The sequence below is a fragment of the Vombatus ursinus genome, unplaced genomic scaffold (assembly GCF_900497805.2).
Source record: "Vombatus ursinus unplaced genomic scaffold, bare-nosed wombat genome assembly UNPS02009173.1, whole genome shotgun sequence".
NCBI classification, from domain to species: domain Eukaryota; kingdom Metazoa; phylum Chordata; class Mammalia; order Diprotodontia; family Vombatidae; genus Vombatus; species Vombatus ursinus.
Window position 1 is genome coordinate 5,878,328 of NW_020948951.1, and position 26,008 is coordinate 5,904,335.

The window sequence follows — 26,008 nt, forward strand, 5'->3', positions numbered from 1 at the left end:
CTCTCTCTCTCTCTCTCTCTCTCTCTCTCTCTCTCTCTCTCTCTCTCCCTCTCCCTCCCTCTCTCTCTCACAGCTTTATTTTTCCCTCCTGCTCTTTAAGGGTAATGTAGGAAATGTCCTCTAGGGCTTTTCCAGCTCAAAACATCTTTTTGGAACCCCTGGCCCCTGCTAGATACAGGGATGCATAATGAGAGGAGGCTTCATGGTTCTGTACAGGGGAGCCAGAAAAGAACACTCCTGGTGGAGTCCGAGACAGATGGAACCTGGACTGGATTAAGTGCTTGAAGGCCAAAGGGAAGGAACCCTTAATTCAACAAACATTTATGCAATGCCTCACGTGAGGGCAGGGAATAAACAAAGAAGGCCCTGCCCTATGGGCGCTTAGTACTCACGGAGTGTAAGCTCATTGAAGGCAGGAATTGCTTTGGTTTTAACTTCCTATCCATATCACCTAAGGCAGTACCTGCCCTGCAGTACTTACTTAGGCCAACAATTCCAAGTCAGAGCTGTGATGGAGAGTCCCCAGCTGCCCTGCAAAGATGTGAGGAGGGGGAGAACTCTTCACTCAGGGGATGTAAGGAAAGGCTTTTTTTTGGGGGGGGGGGGGAGCTGAGCAAGGCTCTGAACCAAACCTTGAGGAAAAAGGATTTCGACAGGGAGAGATGGGAGAGCCCAGTTCCAGAACCTCGAAAGTTGTGTTGTCCACTTTGCTGAGGTCTAGGGAAGCCACCTGCAACTCAGACCTCCTCTCTCTGATGCCTGGTCAGTGCTCCTTCCACTGTGCTTGGTGCATTCCAGGCGTGGGCTAGGGGAAGCCTTCCTGCATGCAGGGGGCAGGGAAGCGAGCAGGTAGCAGCTGGTAGTGGCCTGCATGTCACATGGGGGTTCTGACTCGGCAAGGGAAGCCATCTCCCAGTTTTACAAATTGAAAAAACCAAGGGCTAGAGAAGGACATAACCTGGTTGAAATGACTCGGGTTCAGATTCTTCCTTAGACACTCGCTAGCTGTGTGATTCAGAGCAAGTCAGTTAACCTTTCTCAGACTCAGTTTCCTTGTCTGCCAAGCTGGGAACGTATTAACACCCACCTCCTAAGATAGCTGTGGGGGTCGGATAAGATAACATTTGTAAAGTCCTGTGTAAACCGGAAAGCACTTTATAAATGTTGGCCATTGTTGTTATTATCGAATTGGGGGTGCTCAGCTTGGTGAAGGCTTCACGGTGGGGATATGATGGCAGTTGTCAGGGGCACTGCCCTTAATAATGTAGAACGTGAGAGCTGTTCATGGAAAGGCTTGCCTTGCGGGCACTGAGTTCCCCATCCCTGGAGGAATTCAAGCAGACTGGTTGGCCACTTTGCCAGGGATGCTGTGGAGGAGGTGTGAGTTTAAATACAAATTGGACTGGACACATCCTGAGATTGCTTTCAGCTCTAGGGTTATGAGATCCTGCTGAAATGTGGATGAGCTTCTTGGGTTCTAAAGAGAGCCCCCCGGGACGGAGGAGGTTAGATCTGTGTCTGCGTGTAGCGCCACGCGTCGTTTTCTAGGGCATTTGAGTCACACCTGCCGATCTGCACGACTCCAGCTGGGCCCAGCCCAGCCCCGTTAACGTGAACTCCCATTGTGTCCGCATGGTCCTTGAGGCCCCGAGCGTGGTAGAAAGAATTCTGGCTCTGGCACCAGCATCCCAGGCCCACAACTCATTACCTGGGTGACTCTGGGCAAGTCCTCGTGCCTGTTTCCTCATCTGCAAATTGAGGGGTTAGTCCTAACGGCTCTCCAAAGTCCCTCTGTGCTCCCGCGATCACCATGACCCTGCCCACCTCACAGGCTGCCTCTTTCCTTTCCTCCAGAATCCCCCAGGTTCATCAGGGAGCCCCGGGATCAGATTGGGGTGTCAGGTGGTGTGGCTTCCTTCGTTTGCCAGGCCACTGGAGACCCCAAGCCACGGGTGACTTGGAACAAGAAAGGCAAGAAAGTGAACTCCCAGCGGTTTGAGGTAAGGCAGCATCTTCCACCTTCCTCCTTCCATCTCCAGCTTCTAAAAAACTGGCAATTGGGGGCAGCTAGGTGGCGCAGTGGATAGAGCACAAGCCCTGGATTCAGGAGGACCTGAATTCAAATCCGGCCTCAGACACATAATGCTAGCTGTGTGACCCTGGGCAGGTCACTTAACCCCCACTGTCCAACCCAAAAAAAATAAAAATAAAAAAATAAAAAACTGGCAGTCACATACATAAGTACAGCCCTCCTACACACACACACACACACACACACACACACACACACACACACACACACACACACACCTAAACTTATCTGTATACATCCGCCACCCACCCACCCTCCGTGCACAGTCATCACCACGCACACCCTTGCCTCAGACACATATGGTCATAGACAGACAGCTCAATCATCCCTGATCATCCAAGGGTCACCCCTGTGGGCCTCCTCAGAGAAGAGCTCATGCTGCTTCTCCATGTCCCTGGGCTCCCCCAGGCTGTCTGGGTCTTGGCCTCACACAGAGGCTGCACTAAAATGGGGCATAGTCTCTCAAGTGTGTCTCTCTCTGAATTTGAATCCCTACTGAAAGGCATAAATGCACTCTGTAGACATTCACCCCGGTGATGGCTAGCATCTCCCACCTCTCCCTAATCTTCCCTGGAAACACCTCCTTGGGGTAGGGAAATGAAGAAGGAAAGGGGGGAACCAGGAGCAGTCCTCACTTGGGAAAGGTTGAGCCCTGCAGCCTGAGTTTAATAGTTCTTGAACCTTGCCTGCCATCTCAATTCAACTAATGAATCAGTTGAGTTGAATACTTTTGGAAAATCAGGGTTCCCTCACTCTTTACCCATCTGTACCCCCCCCACCACCCCAGATATCCCTTTATTCAGACAAAGATGCACATCCATTATCACACACTCCCCTGCATAGATATACTTATAGTCTTAATAGACACCCATGCCCCCCACATAAATACAAAGCCTTCCATAAACATAGTCCCACCCATACACCTTTATATATGCACGTATCCTTTCATAGATATATATAGATATATTTATACACAGTATGAGACAAATACACAACCTCCCTCCCAAATTCAGATACTTATCCCTATACAGAGATACACATATACCCTTAATGCACAGAGAAGCACATCCCTGCATATCTAGGGAAAGGGTTAGGGACTAGGCCTGTGATTTTACTACCATCGGGAACTCCTGGAAGAGAAATTTCCATCTCTCAATGCAACATGTAATCCCAGAAAGCTTTCTAAAACACCGAGAATTGCCAGAATCACTCAGGATGTGTCAGAGGTGGGACTTGAACCCAGGTCTTCCTGGAGCCAAGCTCAGCCAGCTCTCTGTTCACAAATCCACGTTCTCATGTGCATGTGCACACACACACCCTTACAGGTCAGGTCCACAATCTTCTTTCCTACTAAGCAAAGATGTACATGTATGTAATGTGCATAGGTATACATATACCACACTGTATATAATATATAGGCACATATCCCTACACATATTTACAGGTGCTACCATACAAGTCACTTCACTGCTGTCTGCCTCAGTTTCCTTACCTGTAAAATGGGGATAACAATAGTGTCTCTCTCTCTCTCTCTCCCAGGGTTATGGGGATAAAATGAGATGATATTTATAATATGCTTTGTAAATGCTAGCTGTTACAATTATTGCTGTTATTATTATTCTACTATTACACACATATTCACTCACCTATACACAGATACATACTCTGGCACTTGGGTCTACAAACATACTTATACAACCTCACGCAGGCACACATATACACAGACATGTCCCAATGCAACCCCTGTCCTCCGTACCATATCTGCCCTCTGTCACCATAGGTCCCTAAACCACAGCCACATACCCATTGGCAAAAGCAGAAAAGAAAGCTTGTGCATGCAGTTCCCAGTTAGGATGGGGCACGCTCCAGAGAGTGTCAGGCAGCATGGAAAGTAGGGTGGGGATAATGCAACTCAGAGAGAGCTTTGATGCTCATCTGCTCCTTTTCTCCCTGTCAGACTATCGAGTTTGATGAGAGTGCTGGTGCGGTGCTTCGGATCCAGCCCCTGAGGACACCCCGGGATGAGAATGTCTATGAATGTGTGGCACAGAATCCCATCGGGGAGATCACCGTGCATGCTAAGCTCACTGTCCTCCGAGGTACTGGCAACCCCAATTCTGGTGCCCACTTGCTAAGATCAGAATCTCCACATGGCTCCAGCACACCCATTCCATTGGGCTCAAATTGGAGCAGGAGGGAAACCAGGGGGTGGGTGGGTGGGGGTGTCTACCTCCATGGTGACCTTTTTGTTGATCTAGAGTCCATGGATTTGGAGTCGGGAGACCTGAGTACAAATCCTGTCTCTGCTATTTATTAGCTAAGTAGGCAAGTCACTAAAGTTCTCAGGCTTTAGTTTCACTCTCTCTGAAATGAGGTAATTGGACTAGATAATCTCTCAAGGCCTTTGCCACTCCAAATCCTATGATTCCAGGAGTCTCCAAGTAATTAGAGAAGGCTCTTAGTGTGTTCTGTTGCACACACAGGGGAAAGGGGCGGTTAGCCCCTACCTTGAGGAGCTCAGGATCGAGGTGGGGAGAACACCTGGGTTCTAGTCCCTCTGTGAGCCTCATTTTCCCCATTTGTAAAGGAGGCAGTTGTGCTGGGTGGTATGTAAGGTCTCTCCCAACTCTGGCCTGCTGTCATCTGGCTCTGTGTTGTGCCTCTGATGACAAGAAGTTCAATAAGAATAAATTCTTACGTGTCCAGTGGTTTGGTCTGCTCTATGAGCAGTAGAACCACAGGACGTAGAGCTGGGAGGGACCTTAGAAATCCTGGGCCAAGAACTGAGGTCCAGAGAGAGGGGACTTACCCAAGGTCACACAGGACGTACATAAGTAGCTGGGCTAGAATCTGAACCCATAGCCCTTGGCTTGAGATTCAGGGCTTATCCCAGAGCTCAGAGCTCAGAGTGGGGGCTGGGATCCTCGAGGCCTGAACCGGCCAGCTCCCTGAAGATCATTTCTGGGAAATGTTGTCCAGCCAGGCCTTCCTTATCTGTACAGTTTGGTGTGGGGCATGGGGGACGAAGAAGAATCCAAAACTGCCTGAGTCCTCCCCTGGTGTCCCCTTGTGACGTGGAAATGAGCCTGGGCTCCTGGAGGCCGCACACTAGAAGCCCAAGCTTAGGCCCGATCTGCCACTCTGGAAAGACGAGCCTGGCTTTGGACTCGCTGTCTGGCCTGGACCAGTCTAACTCAGCGGGAGGAGGAGGGGATGCTCAGCCTCAGTGATGGGGGAATTTGGCCAGAGCCACCTTCTGAGACTCTGCAAAACTGTCTGGGGGCTACAAATCTAAGTAAATGAAGAGAATGCATTCCACATCTGCAAAATCACATATCCTTAAAGTGTTGAAATATGTATTTCTACAACACTTTAAGATTTGTAAAATATTTTCTTCCCAGCAACTCTGAGGTACATTGTATAAACAGTATTGTGATCCCCGTGTTACAGATCAGGAAACTGAGGCTCAAAGAGAAGAGTGACTTACCCACAGTCACACAACTAGTTAGGGTCAGAACAGGAATTCATCCTCTTCATATGCTAGGTGGCGAAGTGGATAGAGACCTGAGTTCAAATCTGACTTCAGATATTTAACTAGCAGTCATTTAAACATCTGCCTCAGTTTCCTCATTTGTTAAATGGAGGTCATAATTGCACCTCGGGTTCTTTTGAAGATCAAATGTGGTGATATTTGTAAAAGCTCTTAGCCCAGTGCCTGGCACATAGTAGGCCCTTAATAAATGCTTGTTTCCTTTCCTTTTCTAATTTCCCTTTTCCATGGCCAAGAAAACCCCCGAATTTAGACCTCATGCCTCTAGGGTGAGGGGCTTGTTAAGATTTCAGCAGGGAGTAAAGCGCCTACCCAAAAGAACAAATGGTTTTCTAGCACTTTAGCAACACCCATTTGCTTACCTGCCCATTAATGGGCTCGTTACAAATAATTATCTGTTCATTACAGTAGGTCCGGCAGGACTTCTGCGTGACTGCACTTCATTAGTAATGCTGGAGTTCCTGGGTGTATTGGAAAATAACACAATTGCCTTTCTCTCCAACCCTAATCTACAACTCAGATTTGACAGTGGCCTCAGCCTGGCCTCCCTGCTGGCAGGCAGGCAGGCAGGCGGGCAGCTGGTCAGAGCCGTCAAGGTTGGCCTGAGATAGCCCTTGCTCAGCTGGGAGGGTTGTAATCGCCTTACCCTTCACCCAGCTTTCTGCAGGCTCCACCACCCCACTGTGCTCCCTTGATCAGCTGAGGCAGGATGACAAGTGGGGAACGTCTTGGGTCTGTCGGTTTATCAATGGGGGAAGGATTTGGCCCAGATGTGCTTGAAAGGCACTGGCCCTGGGGCTCAGGAAAGGAATGGGTGGGGATTTGCAGTCTGTAGGGTCAGAGAAGCCTCAGTGTTCTTCTCCCTCCATGGACCCAAATGGGGCTTGGAGATAAAGGACCTGGACTGGCATTCTAGCTCCCCCACTGAACTCTGTGTGCCTGTGAGCAAGTCCCTTCTCGTCCCTAGGCCTCAGTTTACATCTGTAAACTCTGGGGGATAGGCGGACAGAGCCAGACCTAGTGGAGCCCTTCTTGGCCCTGGGAATGGTCACTGCACAGAACAGGGTAAGAGTTCCTTGAGGCAGCAGGGAAAGGGGAGGATTCTTCATGTGGGCAGCATCATTCCCGCCTCGCCCCCTCTCCCTATCTTCTGGGCCGGATTCTTCAGAGGCCTCGGAGTCAGCCAGACAAGCACAGGCCTTGTTTCTCCCTGTGCATCTGGACCCTGATCCAAGCAGTGGCTGCTTCCTGGTGCCAGAGAGAGGGAGGGAGATGGGCATCTGGGAGAGACGGCTCCTCCCGGCTCCCCCCTGCAGGCCGAGGCAGAGCCTCGTCTCTTCATCCCCTACCAGCTGCTCGTTCCCCAGAGATAGGCACACACTGACCTTTGCACAGCTTTCATGAAAAGCCTACTCCTTGGGGCCCTGGGCCTGACTCCACCGTCAGGACCTGGAGAGTTAAAAGGACAGACTGTGAATCCATTAACCTCCTCCAGGCAAACAGAGACCGAGGACGGAGGCGTCCCTCCCATCCAGGGCTGGCTCATACATCCACCCTCCAGCCCTTCTCAGGAACACCCTGTTTTTTGATCAGAAGCCCTGCTCCGGGCCCCAGACTGGGGCTGCATACAGAGGATCACGGAACTTCAGAGTGTCAGGGCCGTCAGAGATTGAGGAGCTCTGCTCCCGCATCCTATAGAGGGGGAAACTGAGAGCACAGTGTCTCCTTGTCTCCCCGTCCAAGCTGATCTTCCTGCACGAGGCTGCCGGCACTTTATTGCCTTCCCCTTTATCTTGATCCTCATGTCCATAAATATACATGTGAGTGAGCTCAGAATGGCACGGCAGGGAGAACATGCTCGCTTCTGCTTTTAATTATTAAACAGCTGTGCCCACTGCAGGGAAGGAGCAGCAGTGCTACCCGCAGCCTCTGGTCTCCTTCCTGGGACCAGAGAGGTGGGGCTGGGGGTAGATTCTACCCTCTATCTTTGTGGAGATGGGGAGGTGCAGTGGGGGAGGGGTCACAGGCCTGGCAGCCCTTCTAAGGAGGAGCTTGGATGGAGCCCCCTTCTAAGACCTGCAAGATGAAGCCAGGTGCTCTTTGGTGTCTCTTTAGGAGCACAGACTTGAAAGAGCCTCGCCCCCAGCCCTCATCTTACAGATGCGAAAACTGAGACTCCTGGGGCAGCTAGGTGGTACAGTGGATAGAACACCAGCCCTGGAATCAGGAGGTCTGAGTTCAGATCTAGCCTCAGATGCTTACTAGCTATGTGACCCTGAACAAGTCACTTAACCCTGATTGCCTCCAAAAAAAAAGTTATTAGTGAAATTTAAAATAAAATACTATTAAGTGGGAAAAAATTTAAAAAAGAGTTTGACACAGAAAACCACAAAGAAAGAAAGAAAACTGAGAATCCAAGAAGTGACTCTCTCAGGACCTCATCGCTATTTAGTAGCAAAGCCGAGATTAAGTTCATTTCAGGGTCTGCCCTTTGCTGCTGCTCCGTGGAAACACAGGAATATAGAAAGAATCTGAGTTGTAAAAGACCTTATGGCTTATCTTGTCAAACCCAGTTCATCTTACAAGCAGGGAAACTGAGCCCCAGAGAGGGGAAGGGATTTGTTGGTAGTCAGGGGTAGAGCTGGTTTTTGAGCCCATGACTCCTGATTCCTCTCTACCATGCTATTGTGGATTCTCCCACCCACCATTTAGCTGGGTGGCCTTTGGGGATAGAGGGACAGCACCCTCAGAAACTAACCAGTGGCCCTGCTTACATACTTTCAAGTGAGTTACAGGGTACCACCAAACCTGCCCCTCCAAGAACTGGACTCCCCTTAGGCCTTTACTTCTTGGAGAAACAGGCTAGAAATAGATTGAATGAAATGAAACATTAGCACCTGATCTTCACGATCTTTTTTTTTTCCCTGACCAGATTTGTAATTTCATCAGTATAGGGAGATCTCATCCCTGAGCAGAAATCTCTTCTCTAGTGATGGAGAATTCATTCCTCCTTAAAGGAGCCCCTCCCATTTGGGGACAGCTCTCATTATGAGGACATTTTTCCTTATGTCAAGGTGAAATCTGTCTTCATTTGGTCCTAATTCTGCCTTCTGGAGCCAAACAAACATTCTAATCCCACTTCCCCCATGACAGCCTTTCAAACAACTTGTCATGTTCTGTCCACACTCCTCACCAGATCATCTATATGTGAAACACCCTCAATCCCTTCAACTGATCATCATCTAGAATGGCCTCAAATCCCCTCATCCTCCTTATCAGCCTCTTCTGATGTGCTCCAACTTGTCAATATCACCCCCCCCCCCCCCCCCAGCAAAAAAAAAGAATGTGGCACCCAGGACAGAAAACAGCATTCCAGGTGGAGTCTGACCAGGTCAGAGAATAGCAGGACTCTCCCCTTCCGGGCACCTTGCCTCTCATCATAAAGCCCAAGGTTGCATTAGGCTCTTTTGACCATAATGTTATCTTGTGGACTCATGTGGAGCTTGTGGTCTACTAAGACCATCGGATCACTTTCCCCTCATGAACTGTCATCTAACCCAGCTGGTACCAGAGGCAGGGATCCCCTTTGCAGTGTTTCTGACCAACAGTTATCCAACCTGGGTGAGCATCTCCTCCTCTTCCAAAAAGCCTTTCCTGACCATTCATTTCCTGTAGCCCAGGGGACATCATGCCACTTAGTACTTAACCATAGTTTGTCGTCATCTTCATTCAGTGTTGCTTCCTCTATGCCACTCCTAACTCCCTAATGGGCTGGCAAATTCCCTAGAGGTAGGGCAATGGTCCCCCCTCTGCCCCCTCTGCTCTTAGTGGAGCCCAAAGCTAGGCCTCAGGAAAGGCTGAGTCACGGAAAGGGTTGGAGTGTCTTAACTGAGGGACCAGTCGCTACACATTATCCTAAGGAGCCTTGTCACCTGTGGGAAGGACGGGCAGGATTTCTTTGTCCGGATGGAAAGAAATGGGAGTGTCTGAACTGAGTGCCAATTTGTGATGCTTGGAGACGCTTTCTCCACCGATCTGATCCTCAAATCTGATCACGCCTCTCGCCGTTGTTGTTTTAATTAAACTCCAAGGAATTCTGCAGAATGTGCTGCAAGATGAACATTTTTGTTTAATTAGAAACACTCAGTAATAATAGTTATACGAGGCCTCCCCCAACACACACACACACACACACACACACACACTGCCAATCAAGAGGGCAATTCTCCTAGAGGATTAATTGGCTGATGAAATTGATGAGCCCCCAGTGGAAGGCAGGGGACTGCCAGCCTAGCAGTACTTGGTTGTGATGTCATCAGGAACCAATCAGAGCCAGGAGTGGCTCTGATAGCACATTTGCTATCTTCTTTTTGGGTCAAGGGGTAAGAGCTCCCCCCATACCTGCCCCCATGGATATATAATTCACCCCATTTCCAAACCTTCTACCTCCCTGGGCTTGTTTTCCCGAAGCCCCCAGGAACTGTTGGAGAATAGAAATCTCTGTGAGAGCCGGCACCAGTGTGGTCTGATGCTTGGGGCCTGAAGTTCCCTGCCCATCACACCCTCCAGTCATCCCGGGCTTTGTGTTACTCACACAGATCCTGGGGACTCAGCATGGACTGGCTGGTTGTTAACGATGCCAGACCCCTCACTGCAGTAGCAACACATGAAAGCTTTTCTTTTTTCCCCCTTTGTTGTCCCCAGTGTCCCCCCCACCCCCCACACCATCGCCATCCAGTATTATTCCTGTTTGTAACAAAAACTGCATCTCCCTTCTCCCAGCTTGGAGGTGGTTGGAGCTGAGAGAGGTAGGCCAAGAGGTGCATCTCTATGGCCTCGTCCTTCTCTTGGATGCTCCAGGAAAAATCAGGCCTTGACAAGCCTATTCTGAGCCCTGCTGGGAGGGTTCCTGGTCTGACACTCCGTTCTCTGGAAGGTGGGAGAGGCAGAAGAAGGAACACCAGTATCCTTGACTAGTGATCAGCCTCCTCCTAGAACCCTCCCGTACTCATTGCCTCCCAAGGCTGCCTGTTACCACTTTGGGGCAGTTCTGGTTATTAGAATTGCTTCCTTCCTCCGGGCCAAAGCCTGTCCCTCTGTGGCGTACCTTCTAGGCCAAGCAGGAGGAGAGGAGGAATCCCTTTTCCACAGATTGGCCCTCAGTGCTTAAAGTCCTTTATCACATTCAGGCTAAGCTTCCCTAGTTCCTTCAGCCAGTCCTCTACTGGCATCAAGCTTGGTCCCTTCACCATCTTGGTCACCCTTCTCTGGATGCTCTCCCCAGGTTAACAGTGGCCCTCCTAAGATATTGGCCCCATGATTGAAGATAACGCTGTTGACTCCAAGGCTGGTTGAAGGAATGGGACCCACAGAGAACAGAATCAATAAACATTAACGTGTGGTACGGACAAAGCTGAGAAGAGTTTGTAGGAAGGGGGAGGAGACATTTAATTAAGTACCTACTCTGTACCTGGCACTGTGCTGAGCACTTTACATTGGACCCCAATGAAAACCTTGTGAAGTAGGTGATATTTTATCCCCATTTAGAGCTGGAATGAACTTGAGATCATCACGTCCTGTCCTGTCATTTTACAGAGGAAGAAACTCCCCAGAGAAGGGCAGTGACTTGTCCAAGGTCATACAGCAGATGAATGGTAGACTTCAGAAAACCAAACCCAGGTCTTGTGCCTGAGCTAGAAACCTGGGAGGGTGGGAGAGAACTCAGAGGCTGTGATGTAGATCTTGGCAGTGGCAAATTCCCCCTCTCTGTCCTCCATTCATCTCTCCAGAGGGACAAAGGCGGGTACTATGGCCTCTGGCAGTTACTTCTGAAGGGGGAAAAGTCAGCCCTGGCCCATTGATGTATTACAGATGTCGCCCTGGGCTCCTGAAGGGCCCTTGCTCTCCAACCCTCAGGCCCCAGCCAGGACTCAGGAAGGGAAGCGTGTTCACGATGTCCAGTTTGAAAGGGCGTTTGGGGATTGTAGGCTTGAGAGCATGAAGGGACGTTTGAGATCATCTAGTCTAATGTGCTCATTCCCAAGCCTCATCCTGGTTCTGTGACTTGCCCAGAGGCAAAGTAGTGAGATGCTATGCAAGGGAACCCAGAGGGTTTCATTGACTGAGCAGCTAGGTGTGGTGACAATGAGGGCATCTGTGACTCTTTCCCAGCTACACAGCACCCTCCTGGGAGAGGCCCCAGGCTTCAGTTGCCCCATCTGGGAAATGAGGGTAATGGTCCCTCCCTATTTCACCACCAACACACACACACACACACACACACACACAAAATGAGATTTGCTCCAGATGGTCTGGCAATATCTGTGTCAGCTATGGCAGTGGCTCATGGCTTAATCATCTCCATCCCCCTTTGTACAATTTCTTCATAGGAGGATTTCTGTTCATCAGGGGTCTTGGCTATGTGGGAGGCCCCTCAGGCTGTGATAGAGAAAGTGCTCCAGTGGGAGTAGTGACTTCAGCCTGGGATTTAACGGGGCACGGGTAAGGATGGAAAGATAAAAGAAAAGGTGAAAAAAACACAGAATGTCAGAGCTGGGAGGGCCCTTAGAACACAGAACGTCAGAGCTGGGAGGGACCTTAGAACACAGAACATCAGAGCTGAGAGGGCCTTCAGAACATAGAATGTCAGAGGTGGGAGGGACCTTAGAACACAGAGCATCAGAGCTTAGAGGGCCTTCAGAACATAGAATGTCAGAGCTGGGAGGACCCTTAGGATACAGAATGTCAGAGCTGGGAGGACCTTTAGAACACAGAATGTTAGAACTCGGAGGGACCTTAGAACACAGAATGTCAGAGTTGGGAGGGACCTTAGGATACAGAATGTCAGAGTTGGGAGGGCCTTTAGAACACAGAATGTTAGAACTGGGAGGGACCTTAGAACACAGAATGTCAAAGTTGGGAGGGATCTTAGGATACAGAATGTCAGAGCTGGGAGGGCCTTTAGAACATAGAATGTCAGAGCTAGGAGGGCCTTCAAAACATAGAATGTCAGAGTTTGGAGGGCCCTTAGAATATCCAGTGTCAGAGTTAGAGGAGACCTTATATTATGGAATGTCACAGTTAGAAAGTCCCTTGGGAAAGAAAACAAAACATCATGGCTAGTCTAATGCCCTCATTTTACAGATGAGGAAAGAGAGGAGAAAGACTTGCTTAGACCACCCCCAGGCCCCAGAGGGTCTCTTCTGCCTCCGCCAGTGCATTGACCTGGGATGCCTCCCTGTTCCCTCCCTAGATGCAGGCTGCAGCTCCCTCTCCCCCCTCCCTGCACATATACTCTGAATTAGGCCACTGAGCCTATTGACACAGTTTGGAAAGCTCTGAATGGCAGAAGCCCAGCAGTCAGTGGTCCCACCTCATTGCCTGCTCAGAATTACTTTCCAGAGGTTCCTGACAGCTGATTGAGGCCATCAGCCCCGGGGGAGCCCTCCCTAGTTCCCTACATTCATATCTGTTGTCTCATTCGGTCCTCGTTGTGCTCCTGGGAAGGCTGGTGGGCCAGGGATTAACCACTTTTTACAGATGAGGAATCTGGGGCCTGAAGAGCATCAGTAACTTGCCCAAGATGACCCAGAGAGTGAGTTTCAGAAGCAGGCCTAGAGCCCTGGCTGCCTGACTCCCCACTCCATTTTAACCCGGTAGTCCTCACCAGCTCATATTCACAGCCAGAGGAAACTCAGAGTAAGGGTAGATGACTCAGCTGAGGCCTTGCAGTCAGTCAATGGAGAGTGGGCACTTGAACCCGTCATCTCTCAGTCCAGGGCTCTTTCCCCTCGACCTGCCCAAGCAGTGGAACAGGGTTGGGGGAAGGTTAAAAAATGGGATGAGTTTGGTGTGGGTTGGAGTCGCGCATGGAGGTGTCCTGTTGGCCTCTGCCCAAATACCCACCCCCTAACCACCTCCATCACCAATGGGCCCTGCTCTCTCCACAGAGGACCAGCTGCCCCCTGGCTTTCCCAACATTGACATGGGCCCCCAGCTGAAGGTGGTAGAGCGTACGAGGACTGCCACCATGCTCTGTGCAGCCAGCGGAAACCCAGACCCCGAAATTACCTGGTTCAAAGACTTCCTACCAGTGGACCCAAGCACCAGCAATGGCAGGATCAAACAGCTGAGATCGGGTAAGGATTTGGGTAGAGAAAGGGGCAGGGGGGAGGGGTGGGGTACGGGATGTCAGACAGGGAAGACAGTGCCTTACTGGGCAAGGTGGCCCTTAGAGAAGTGCCCAGACAAGAAGGACCTTCTGCTCTGGACTAAAAGCTGCCTGGCCAGTCATGGCCTCTGATCCCTGCATTCTGAAGGGGAAAGGAGCACCTCAGTCTTCCCTCCAGCCCTTTCTGATACAAGCAAGAGGCTTTCATATGCACCTGGCATTATGGGAGCTCAGGGCATTCTCCAGAGCCTTTATGGAGAGGGGATGGAAGGCCCAGCCTGTCCCTCTGTGACCTTGGCTCTCCCTCGGGCGAGGGCCGGCCTCGCCTTTTGGCCTTTTCAGTGGCCCTGGGGGTCATCCCAACAAGAGCCACTCCCCTGACAGCTGTGTGTATCTGCTCGGTGCCTGGCACTGGGCTCTGTTTGTCTTCCCCCATCTGTTCGTCCATCTGTCCACCGGATCACGTGCTTGTTAGGCGTAGCATTGCTTATATACGTGTCCGTGTTTGTAGCTGTTTTCTTTCTCGTGAGTTCCCCAAGTATTACGTCATGCATGTGTGTATGCACACAGATACATGCACACCCACATGTTCATACCTCACAGGCACACAAATGTGACTGTACACACACATGGACCCTGGTATCTGTGTGGCCGCGTTGTTGGTCCCTGCCTGCGTACACCTGTGTGTCTTCATACACAGCTGTTGGCATATATGGCACCATGCAATTGGCTTGTGTGCATGCACACATATACATATATGTCTCTGCACTGTGAGCTACCGACAAAAGCCTCAGCTAGTTCCTAACGTTGTCCAGTTTAGAGATGAAACTTCACACATGGACATACACGTGCCTCATCTGGCTTCTCTTCTTTCTCAGTCTCCCTCTCAAAACCTCACCTATTGAGCTGTGACCAGAGAATACTGAAGCTCTTTCATGTTTCTCCCAGATTCTTCCCCCTGGCTGATAAGATGGGAGTAGCTAGGTTTCTTTAATGCCCCTTCTCCCTATTCTGGACCTCAAAGTAGAAGTGTCCTAGAAGCCCCCTGAAATCAAGAAGAGAGCCACCCAGGGGAGTTGGGAGATCACATGAGGCTAGGCCCAATGGGAGCTCTTTTATTGGGTGGGTATGTGAGTAACAAGAAAGATTTCTATCTGAGTTTCTGTCTTCATAGATGTCCTCACCTAACAAATGAAGCTACTGGGACCTGCCTCGTTGTCCTCCCCTCCAAATTAAACCCAGCTTCATGCTCCTCAAACCCGACCCCCCCCCATTTGGGGAAAACAGACTTTCTACAGAAAGTCCCCCCTAGAGATGGCGTCCTCAAGGTCCTGAGAGTTTCCAGAGACAAGGGTGCTACCTGGGGGAGGTGGGGAGGGGTGTCACCCCCACTGGGGTTTGTGTCTCCTCTTCTGTGAGTCAGCAGTGGTTGGATCTGGGAAGGACCCAAGACCAGAAAAGCCATCACATTTAGGGACTGCTACTGTCTGAATAACCCACTTAACAAATTCATGTTTTCTTTTCTGATTCACTATTTGAAACGTTCAGAGACCTTTGGTAAGTCTGTTTGATCAAGCAAGTTAAACAGCTAATGTCCTTCCTGACCCCAGAACTAATGACCACCCTAACAGCTTTAGACACGGCATGTTTACTAACCCCTCTCACCAGGAGCCTTCTCTCCCTCAGAACGACCTGTCCTCGGGGGCACCAAAGGCCAGAGCCTCAGAGAAAGGAGAAGGAAGGAGAAAGGAGACTGGGGGTGGCAGCCTTTGGAGGCAAGAAAGGGTGACCTTTCTATCTCATCCCTCCCCCTGGGGAAGAAAGGAGGGAGGGAAGAGTTTCACATCTAAAAATACTAGGAGGAGCTAGGAGCTGGCATTGCTTGGCATGGGTACCCCCCCTGCCCAGTACAAACAGAGCCCTCTTCCATCTTATCTAATGCAATGGCCAGGATGACATCCCTTCTCCCGCCACCACCACCTCAGCTCATTTGGACCTGTCAGAGATCATTGTCCCCCAGCAGGTCCTCCTGTAGCCCCCTGGACATTGTCACACTGTAAGAAGAAATAAGTGGAGAACTTTAGGAGTGAATCTTTTATTGAAGATGACAATAACACCCATTTTCTGTCTTACAGAAAACTTAAGAGTATGATGACTCCTCACAGTGGCCCTGGGAGGTCGACAGTGCCAGTATCATTGGCCCCATTTTAGAGATGGGAAAGCCGAGGCTTGTAGAAAGGAAGTGACTTGCCCACTGTCCCGTGACTAGGAAGTGTCAGATCCAGGCTCAAATTCTGGTGTCCTGTCTCCAAGACTAACATCCTTTCTGTCACACCATGCTGCCTCCCACAGTGATCTGGGCCCTAGAAGGAAGAAGGGAGTGGGGATTATCATGGCACCACTCATGAGGGAGAAAACATTTATGACTGAAAAATGTTGGAGTGAAAAGAATAATAGATCTTGGAGTGAAGAGACCTAGCCACATACTCTGGCTTTAGGCAAGTCCCTTCCCCTCCCTGGGCCTCAGTTTCCTCATCTGTAAAATGAGGGTATTGGACTGGCTATCTCATGACTCTTCCAGCTCTAATGTGCAATTGTGTGATATGTTCAGTCCAGCAAAATGGTGGGAGTTGTCTCTATCCCCCTACCTACCATTCTCCAGGCGCAATAGCTAATCCCACACCCCAAGGAGGATTTGTGTTTTAATGGGAGACTCTTGGGCACCGAAAAGTTTTCCAGATACCAGAAAAATAAATCTGTAACAGAGGAATTGGAACTCCTGAGAGTGCATGGCGGGCAGAGAATAGATCAACCTGATTCAAACCCTAGACCAGCAACCCCTTGAGGACTTCAGTTAATCCAAAAGGCAAGAGATGAGAGCCTTTTCACACAAGATTAAAGTGTCCTGGAGAGCAGGATTCTAGGCCCAGCCTTGCCACTGACTTATGGTATGACCTTGGATAAATCTCATCCCTTTCTCTGGGTCTCAGTCTCCCTATCTATAAAATGAAGAGGTGGGATCGATTGCTAAGGTTCCTTAGACTTATGGTATTCCTTGAATCTAAAGACTTCTGACCTGAAAGTCAAGAGACCTAAGTTCTAATCTTCCCTCCTGCTGACTGTCTGTGTGACTTGTCTCTGAGCCTCATTTTCCCCATCTGTAAAATAAAGGGAATCTCTGAGAGTATTTCCTGCTCTGACATTGTGAGCCCGAGACACTCATTTCCCCCTGCTCTGCCCCTTTTCCTTCCACGTCCTCCTGGGAGAGCAATGTATACACAAAGAAGGCATTGGTACGTGTTCTCTGGTTACTATGGAGACAGGCCCTCTGCCTCCTGCTCCCCCAGGCTCTGCTTAACCTGCAGTGCACTGGTCTTCCCCTTCTCCTCATCCCATCTCTTCCCAGGTCCCTGGCAGGTTGGGCCTCAGCTGGTATTGGTGATGGAGAAGAGGCATAGGCAGGCTGGTCTCCACCATCCATCGCTGGCATCTGTCCCTTGGGAAGGACAGTTCTGGATGCAGAACTCTGATCCTTACCCCTGATTTTGGCAGATGGATCCTCTCTCTTTGAGGGCAGGCCCCAAACTCAAGCTCCTCCCGGCCCCTTGGCGTCACTCAGCCTCTGATAGAAGAAGAAAGTAAGGGGGAGGATGTCTTGTAGGAGACCAGACCCTTGAAGAAAAGCCTTTTCCCTGTCTCTCTCTCTCCCCAGTCAAGGCAGGATAGAATAGGGAAAAAAGCGATAGATTTGGCCGTGTCAAAATATTTGGGTTTACATCATAGCTGTGTGACCTTGCACAAGTCAGTTCCATCTCTGGGCCTCAGTTTCCTCATCTTTCAGATGAGGAGGCTGATCTCCAAGGTGTCTGTCAGTTTTAACGGTCTGTAGGGTTAGGCATGAAACTCCAGTCTCCTTCCTCTCACCCCAAAGACACCTGCCTTTGTCCCCCAGCTCCCATGGTGGTAGAATAATTGGCTTACTCTTGAGGCAAGGGGGCGTAATATTGGAGATCTCCAGAAGAGGCAGGTCTCTGTCCCCTGGTCCCTCCCTCTTTCTCCTCAGCCGCTCTACCCCTGCCTGATATCCCATCTGACTCAACAGAGGTGTCTGTCTCTCAGTTGGCTGTTTTGGGCTCTTCTCCTTTTCCCTTGGGGAGCTAAAAGGAGTCCCCCCAAGACTGTGTCGCTGCCCCTTGGTGGGTCTCCAACCCACTTTGTTCCTCTCTCTTCCCCAGACCCTCCCTCTTGCCCCATCCCTCTCCTGCCCCCAGACTGTCCTTGTGAACCCTGCCCCCAGCCCTGTGTGTAATCCCAAACCTGAAAGCTAATCCCTGTGCTTCATTAACCTGGAGGGAGTGAGCTCCTGACCCCCCCACCCTCCATCTGTTCCTCATCTAACCAAGTTTCCTAACACCCTTCCCAAGCTGACTCTCTAACCAATGTCCTCACTTCCCCACTTGCCAGTCCCAAGAGAACAGGGCTGCCTGATCATGCCTAGGCAGTGGTACCCTTGTGCCCTCTCTTCTGAAGACAGCCCACCCCCTTTGCCGGCCAGCAGTTCTCCACCAATTTCTTGAGTCTGTGGTGGGTGGGAATTAAGGGGTCTGAGGGAGCACATGGGCCAGCCCAGAGAGGGCTGCCACCCCAGTGCCCTTGGAGCATGATGAGGATGGGGAGGGGAGATGGCTCCTGCATCCAAATGCCCAACCAAGAGCCTTCCTAAGCAGTCCAGCTCCTTCATGAGGGCAGCAGAAATCCCTCCTCCACCCCTCCCTGCTGTCCAGTTTTCCGAGAGCCTGCTTGAAAAGACGCTACCCTGAGTCAGCAAACCCGGCTTTCAGACCTTAGCCCTCTACTTAGTGGAGTGTGGCCTTAGTGAAGTCACTTTCCCCTCTGGGACTCAATTTCCCTCGTCCATAAAATGGATCCTCCCTCTTCCAAGGGGAGCAGAAGGGGGCCTTGGAGGGAAAGACTTCCACCATACAATTCCGTTGCGTGCATCCTCCTTCCCCCCAGGTTTGTTTCCCAGAGTAGGAAAAAAGCTGAGTTGGTACGAGAGACAAAGCACTGACCCACAGGCTTGGCCACACAGGGCACCCCAGCCCTCCCTCCCTCCCTCCCCGCTCTCCCTTCTTCTATTAGCTAATGAGGAGGCAGTCTCCAGTAGTAGTGACCAAGCAGGCAGGTCTGATGGCAGCAGCAGCAGGGCGATTCACACATAGTATAAAGGGCAGAAACGGCTAAGGATTTAGATCTGGGGGCCAGGGTTCAAGTGCCGGCCCAGCCACTGACTGTCCCTGACTTTGGCCAGGGTCTCTACGGGCCTTACTCTTCTCCTCTGTAAAATGGGACCGCTGGAGTCAGTGACCTCCATGGTCCTGTTCGGCTCTGCACGCCCAACTTGTGTACTTCCCCAGGGTGGGCATGGGGGCATTGTGAGAGAAGACCTTCCAGTCCTTGCCCTCCCACTTTAGGTAGTTAAGGAGAGACGTGGAAGGAACGCTTCCAGGTGGAGAAACAGGGGCCGGGTTGTGTTGGAATTCAGTTCCATTTTTAACAATCCCATTTGGTCAGCAATCTGTTAAGCCCCTACTATGTTCCTTGTCCTGAGCTTGGCACTGGCGACTCCCAGAATGAAAAACATCAGAGGCCCTGCCTGCCAGGAACAGTCTGCAAGGGAAACAGAGGGGTGGACGTGTGGGAAAGAACATAGGCTCTAGTACTTGTCCAAGGTCACCTGGGTGACCCAAACTTTGGTTTCCTCATCTGTTGAATGATGGGCAACGTGGAAAAAGAAAATAGTGTTGGATTTGGAGTTAGGAGACCTGAGTCTAAAGACTGCTTCTGTCCCCTAGTACCTATGCGATCTTGGGCAAGTCACTTAATCTGAGCCTCAGTTTCCTCATCTGTAAAATGAGAGGGTTGGATTACCTGACCTTCACGGTCCCTTCCAACTCTAAATCTAGAAGCTCACGTCATGCTCTGGCCAGATGATCTCTAAGTCCCCTTTCTGCTCCGAATCCTGTGAACCTGGTGAAGAAACTTGACAAATACACAGAAAATGTTGATGCCAGGGAACGTGTTGAGGGCGAAGAAAAGACAGAGACAAAACGTCTAGGATAATTTGAGGAAAGAGAGATTACTAAAAACTGCATGGAGGAGGCAGTACTGGAGCTGGGTCATAAGGCAAGAGTAGGTAGAGATGAGAGAGTGCACAGGGCCTGGGGACAGCCTGGGCAAACGCGCAGCAGTGGGAGGCGGCAGGACAAGATTGAGGAACTTCCAGTGCAGAGACGGCAGAGGGCAGGGAGGACTAGAGTCCCAGTGGAGGTAGGTCACAGGCTAGGCCTTGGAGGCCAGGTAGATTTTCAGTTACCTGGAGAGAAAGAGGCAGGCTGGGCAGCTTCTCACCATTGGCTCTCTTCTCTTCCATGGGGTCCTTTCTCTGCTGGCCGGCCAGATGTTTCTGTTTTTCACTTGACTCTCTTTGCTTCCCTTACAGAAAGTACTCCGATCCGAGGTAAGAGGCTTCCCCACTCACCCACTCACTCACTCACTCACCCACCCACTCACTCACCCACCCACCTGCCCCCCCTCTCTGGCTCCTCCCTCCACACACTCCTCAGCTCCCAGCCTCCTGCCTCCTGTCCAGGGTTCCAGCTTGAGCTAGGGCGGCCTTTAGCTGGCTCCCCCACCTCCCACGTGCCACGCCCCTCCTCCCCCTTCCCTTCCCCTCAGCCTGTCCTCTTGTGTCTGTGCTCTTTTGTCTCTGTTTCAATGTTGGTCTTTGTGTGTCTGGGTTCGCCGAGGCTGGGAATTCCTTCTCAGGTCTTTCGCTAAGTCTGCAGATGACCCAGCCTCATAAAAGGGGCAAAAGGGGCCGCCCACCGGTGGGTAATGTGGTGTGGGCTGTTGGCAGTAACACTGGTTGTAGAGCCCAAAGATTTGGGTTCAAATTGAAGCTTCGCTATCGACCGCCCTCCAAACCTGTGTTTTTTCAGCCTTGAAAAAGAGGGAGTTGAAGTAGCTTACTTTTGAAGTCCTCTCCAGACCTAGTTCCTGTAATGATCTAGTGGCCAGAGAAGGGACGGTTCCCCATCACACACCCACACACACACACGCACACACACACAAAAAGGTCCCTTCTCTCTAGGTCTCAGTTTTACCCATTCAGAAAATAAGGGGTGTGGACTATCTGGTCCCTAAAGCTCTCTGAGTCTCCCCCCGCCATGAGTCACCATTCTGGGCATCAGTCCCAAATGGTCAAGCAAACTGTACATAGCTTCAAAGGCCACTTATGCATCTACTCCCGATTCCCCCACAGAGATGGCATAGCCTTTGAGTAGAGAAGGGCAGGCACTGAATATAGCTGCACCTCCTCTGTTCTTCCCCCACACACTCATCCACATGCACACAGAGTCTGTCCTCAGCCTTAGGGAGGAAACAGAGCTGAGCTGTGCCATCCCATGGGGAATGCAGCGGGACATGAGGCCAGGAGGAGTGGATTCAAAGTCACCCAGGCAGACCAGCATGCGGTGACTTATCCCACCCATGCCTCTCAGACCCAGCCCAGAATCAGCTGAGTCCTGAAAACCCTTCCTTAATGGGGGAAGGTGCATGAGCTGTGGTCTCCTGGAAAGAGCCCTGGGTTTAGAGTCAGGGAACATGGGTTTGAATCTTGTATTTTAATTCAGTTCATTAAACATGGCGGGGCTCCCTAGGAGAAAATGAAACCGTTTCCAAAGCCTTGGGCCTCAAACTTAACTTTCTGGACTTCTGTAAAATGAGGCAGTTCTCCAAGGTCCTGTGATCCTGGCCTGGGTGCTTAGACTTAGTCCTGAAGGGCAGGACCATGTGCCCAGTACAGTGGACATGGAGTCAGGGGCAGAGCTCTTGAGGGCAGAGGGACAGGTTCTGGGTTCTCAAGTTTCTCAAGAAGGAAGTTAGGGGAATGGGAGGCATTAGTGGGACCAAGGTAAACTCTCCAACAGGGCGACCTGAATTGAGACCAGAGTTGAGATAGACCCCTTCTTCCACCTGGCCGCAGGCACTCAAGCCTCCAAGAATGGCAGACCAGGAATCAGTCCCTGATCTTCCACTGATCTGCTCTGTAGCCCTGGGCTAGGCTCCTCCCATCTCTGAGCCTCAGTTTCTCCTTCTGGAGGTAAAGGTGCTTTGAAAAGTCTGAAGCACTATAGAAGTATAAGGTGTCCAGACTCAAATTCCTTAGCCCATGTCTCCACCAGCTGAAGCAAGCCTCTGTCTCTGATAAATACTCGTCAGTCTGAAATCTAGGAACTGAAGCGGCAGGCAGCCGGTGGAATGAATGTCAGGTCCCTACCTACTTTAACACAGGTCCTTCCCATCTGTGGCCTCAGCAGGGCGGAGCAATTAATTAACAAGTCCTTAGGACAGGATTTCATTCATTTCAATAAAACATTTATTAAGCACGTTCTGTACCAGACCGTGGAGGAGATGCAAAGCTTAGCAGTCTCTTGGACAGTCCAAGGAGCTCACAGTCTAGTGAGGGTTGAGATGTAGATGTAGGTAACTAATATACAAGTGCATTAGACTAGGGCAGAGCACTGCGCTATAGCAGGTTGAAGAAGAAGGTGGTCATTTCAGTTGGGGTTTAAACTGAACAGGACCAAAAAGGACATTCCAGCCATAAGGGTTTCTGAACCAAGTTACAGAGGCAGGAGAGCAGAGAGGGTGGTTTGGCTGGAGCAGCAGACCACCCCTGAGTTCTGAGGGGCTTGAATGCAGACAGAAGACATTGATTGACCAGACTTATGTATGAGGAAGGCCAATTTGGCCGTGTGCTGAAGGACGGATCAGAACCAGCTGAGAGTGGAGGCTGGTTGGAGTCTGTTGGCATAATTGAGTTGAGTAATGATGAGGGCCCATCCTAGAGTGGGACCAGTGGGTCTGCTAGGTCCTGCAGATTTGGTAAGGAGTCAGAGATAGCCCTGAGGCTCCAAGTCTGAGAAACTAGATGAATTCAAGCACATTAGGTCCTTGTAGGCATTCACCCCGCTCGCTGTAAGAAAGCCCAGATCGAGGCTCAGTTAAATGCTGAAACCTGGCCCCACCACCCTTCCTTAGGTACAGCCACACTAAGGTGTGATGCGTATGCTCTCCAAGAGGCTAGCAACGCTGTCTGCATTTTTAAGGGCCTAAGGAAAACATGCCTTTATCCCCAAAGACATAAGCAGCCAATGGTGCGGTTTCACACATTTGTGGTCCTTCAACGAGAGATATTTGGGGGCAGGAGGAACCTTCCCAGTGCCTTCAGCAGCTGCCCAATTAACTTTGTTGTCAGGCCAGCCCCTTCTTACAGATTTTTTTTTTTAATTTTCTCTTGGGTGCCTTCTAAATGAAGGTGTGTGACATTCAAGCACACTTGTGGAAATTCATACACATTTTCATGGACTCCTTCCTAGCACAGATGGATTTAATTAGGGTCTATGAAATTCAGACACATGTGTTTAAATTCAGACCCATGGGTGGCATGGCCTCCTCCAAGGTAGACCAACATCAAACAAATAAAGTGATTCACCTCGAAAATAGTCACAGGAATAAAATTTGCCATTTGTTTTTCCTTGCTCCGGAAATTAGCCATTGCAGGCCAGCATCAGCTGATGCAGGAGCACGGAACCCAAACCAGGCTGCCCCTACTTTCTGGAGATAGCTTCCTGAGGCCCCCTGGGAGCCAGTGTGAATGAGCCACCCCCACCCTCAATCCTGGATCAACTCGCTGCTGTCCCGAGGGGCACCTGCTGCCCAGCCTAGGCCCCTGGCACGTCAGCATCTGTGTGGGCCAACCGGCAGTTCACCACTTACCTTGTATCTACTGTGTACTCCACCTGCTGCTCCCTTCCTCTCTACAGAGAGCCTAGAGGACGGGCCTCAGGTGCCTGCCCTGGGCATATTCAGATCAGGCTAGGGAGGCAGGGCTTCTCCACAGCAAAGTACAGCAGGTGAAATAAGACAATAGATACAACAGACCTCCTGTGTGCAGACCGTTGCTAGATTAAGCACCTGCTGTGTGCAGAACACTGCTAGGCACTGAGTGAGAGTGATGCAAAGGTTTGTTAGGACACAGGCCCTGCCTTCAAGGAGCTTATAGTCTGGTAGAGGAATAAAATTCCTCCCCTCCTCAGAACAGATCCCTGAATCATCGAGCATGGATTAAGTGCCTGCTTGTTGCCAGGCCCCTGCCAGATGCGGGGGGGCGAGTACAGGCACAAAGACTAAAACAGTCCCTCCTCCCAAGGATCTTATATTCTAAGAGGGAAAACAATGAATCCAGATTTAAACAGAATCAGTATAAAGAGAATCAGTTAAAGAGGGCACCATAGTATGCAATAGTCCCATTCTAAAGTTCCTCGAATTGCTCTCTGTGACCTTGGTGACTCAGTTCAGCTCCGTGAGCCTGAGTTTTCTCATCTCTAAAATTCCTCGTGCTCAGCCCAACATTGAAAGGGAAGAACGAGGGACGTTGCCTAGCCCTCCAGTCTAGTACAGTCTTACTAGTGTGGTCAGACATCTTTGTTGAGTACCTTAGAGAGATACGAAAGAAGATATTGCAGAAGATGAGGTTTGGGGGGACTGTGGTAGCTAACCGGGAGGATCAGGGAGCGGGGTGTGATCCTGTGCTGGGTGGAACCGGGCCAGGATGTTTGGTTCAGACTGGAAGTGTTGAGTCAAGTGCTCACAGAGGCCTTCGCCAAGCTGAAGGCCAGCCTCAGGGAGGTCCAGAGCTGGAATGGCCCCCAGCCCTGGGTACTGACTCCCTCTGGTCCTTCTCTTCCCACCCCATCCCCCGCCTTCCCCCAGGTGCCCTGCAGATCGAGAGCAGCGAGGAGACGGACCAAGGAAAATATGAGTGTGTGGCCAGCAACAGCGCGGGAGTGCGCTACTCGTCCCCCGCTAACCTTTACGTGAGAGGTAGGGAGCGCGTCGTCCCGAAACTCAGGGCACAGCTTCTTCCCCGCCCCCCTCACCCTGTACCCTCCGGGTTCTCCCCGGCTCCCGCAGACCCGAGCAAGAGATCCGGGATTTGGGGCTGGGGATGGAAAGTAGCAGAGAGGCAGGTGGTAGGCACCAGGGCAGGCTGAGGATGCTGGGAAAGCTGAGCACCAGGAAGAGAGGGGGGACACAGTCAAGACCCTGAGACAGGGCCTCCCCGCACAGCAGGTTCGTCCTCCGGAAAGTGACTGGGTGGTATCGGGGTTTCTCTAAGAGCCCTTCCCAACGGCCCTAGTCCCAGCCATGCCGGCCACTCCCCCGGTGACCTTCACCTGTCTGGGCCGCGGCATCCCTAGTCAAGCTCCGGCTCTTACTGACGATGTACCAATAGAAGAGCTGGGTTCTAGTTTGACCTCTGCCACCCGCTCTGACCCTTGGCAAGATCTGTTTGTCCCCCAGGTGGGGATCCCTGAAGGTACTAGGGTTGTGGGGGATCCCTTAGCCAGACCAGGCCTGCGGTCTGAGAACAGTGGACTCAGTAGGTCATGTGGGGAGAGAGGGCATGGGGCATAGTGAGCTCTTCTTAAACTGGAGCCATCCCCTGGGTGAGGGAGAGCTGCCCCTCACCCAGCCCAGCCCAGCCCGGCAGGAGGGACTCTGGGAGGGAAGCCAGGAACTTGGCAGGGGTCAGGGTGGGAGTGATCTGTCTTGGGCCTGCAGGGCAGGGGGAGCCCGCAGGTCTCCACCCCCTCCCCACCCGTGCTCCTTAGTCAGCTTCCCATGGTGTATTGTGCTGCAAGCTCTCCCACCCCACCCCCCTCATTGTCTGGGCTGGCTTTGCTTTCTGGGCCTCCCCTCCTCCCCCTCCAACCCTGTCTACTCCCACCCTGGACCCCAGGAAAACCCCTGCCAGGGGGAGACGCGGCTCCCTCCCAAGTTAGCTGGGAATCGGGGTGAGGGCTAGCAGAGAGCATGAAGGAGCCCCCAGCCTTGGAAGCTGATTCTCCCCCTACCCCACTGCTGCTCCAAGGACTGGACCTAGACACAGGCATTGGCTTCCCTTCCAGCTAAGCCTACTGTCTGGGGGGAAAAGAAAAAGACTGAGACTCAGTTATACTGAGGCACCAGCGACTGAGTAATAGCTTAGTGTGTGCCCACCTGTCCAGAATCTGTATTTTCACCTCCTGGTAAAATCTTAAGCTTACAAAAAGGAAGCTCTAATGGT

At 51.2% G+C, this 26,008-nt stretch overlaps 1 protein-coding gene across 10 annotated transcripts in view; it reads left to right on the forward strand.

The window, feature by feature from the left end:
- Nucleotides 1-26,008, forward strand: part of PTPRS (protein tyrosine phosphatase, receptor type S) — a 220,541-nt gene that overhangs the window by 118,365 nt on the left and 76,168 nt on the right. For 5 of the 10 annotated variants that reach the window (XM_027850803.1, XM_027850801.1, XM_027850808.1 and 2 more), the window contains exons 3-8: nucleotides 1,855-2,000; nucleotides 4,050-4,191; nucleotides 13,592-13,780; nucleotides 15,361-15,369; nucleotides 20,315-20,332; nucleotides 24,652-24,762. In XM_027850803.1, coding sequence (XP_027706604.1) covers nucleotides 1,855-2,000; nucleotides 4,050-4,191; nucleotides 13,592-13,780; nucleotides 15,361-15,369; nucleotides 20,315-20,332; nucleotides 24,652-24,762 — 615 coding nt within the window. The remainder of the gene's footprint in view (nucleotides 1-1,854; nucleotides 2,001-4,049; nucleotides 4,192-13,591; nucleotides 13,781-15,360; nucleotides 15,370-20,314; nucleotides 20,333-24,651; nucleotides 24,763-26,008) is intronic. The other 5 variants (XM_027850806.1, XM_027850809.1, XM_027850811.1 and 2 more) reach the window with 2 other exon arrangements.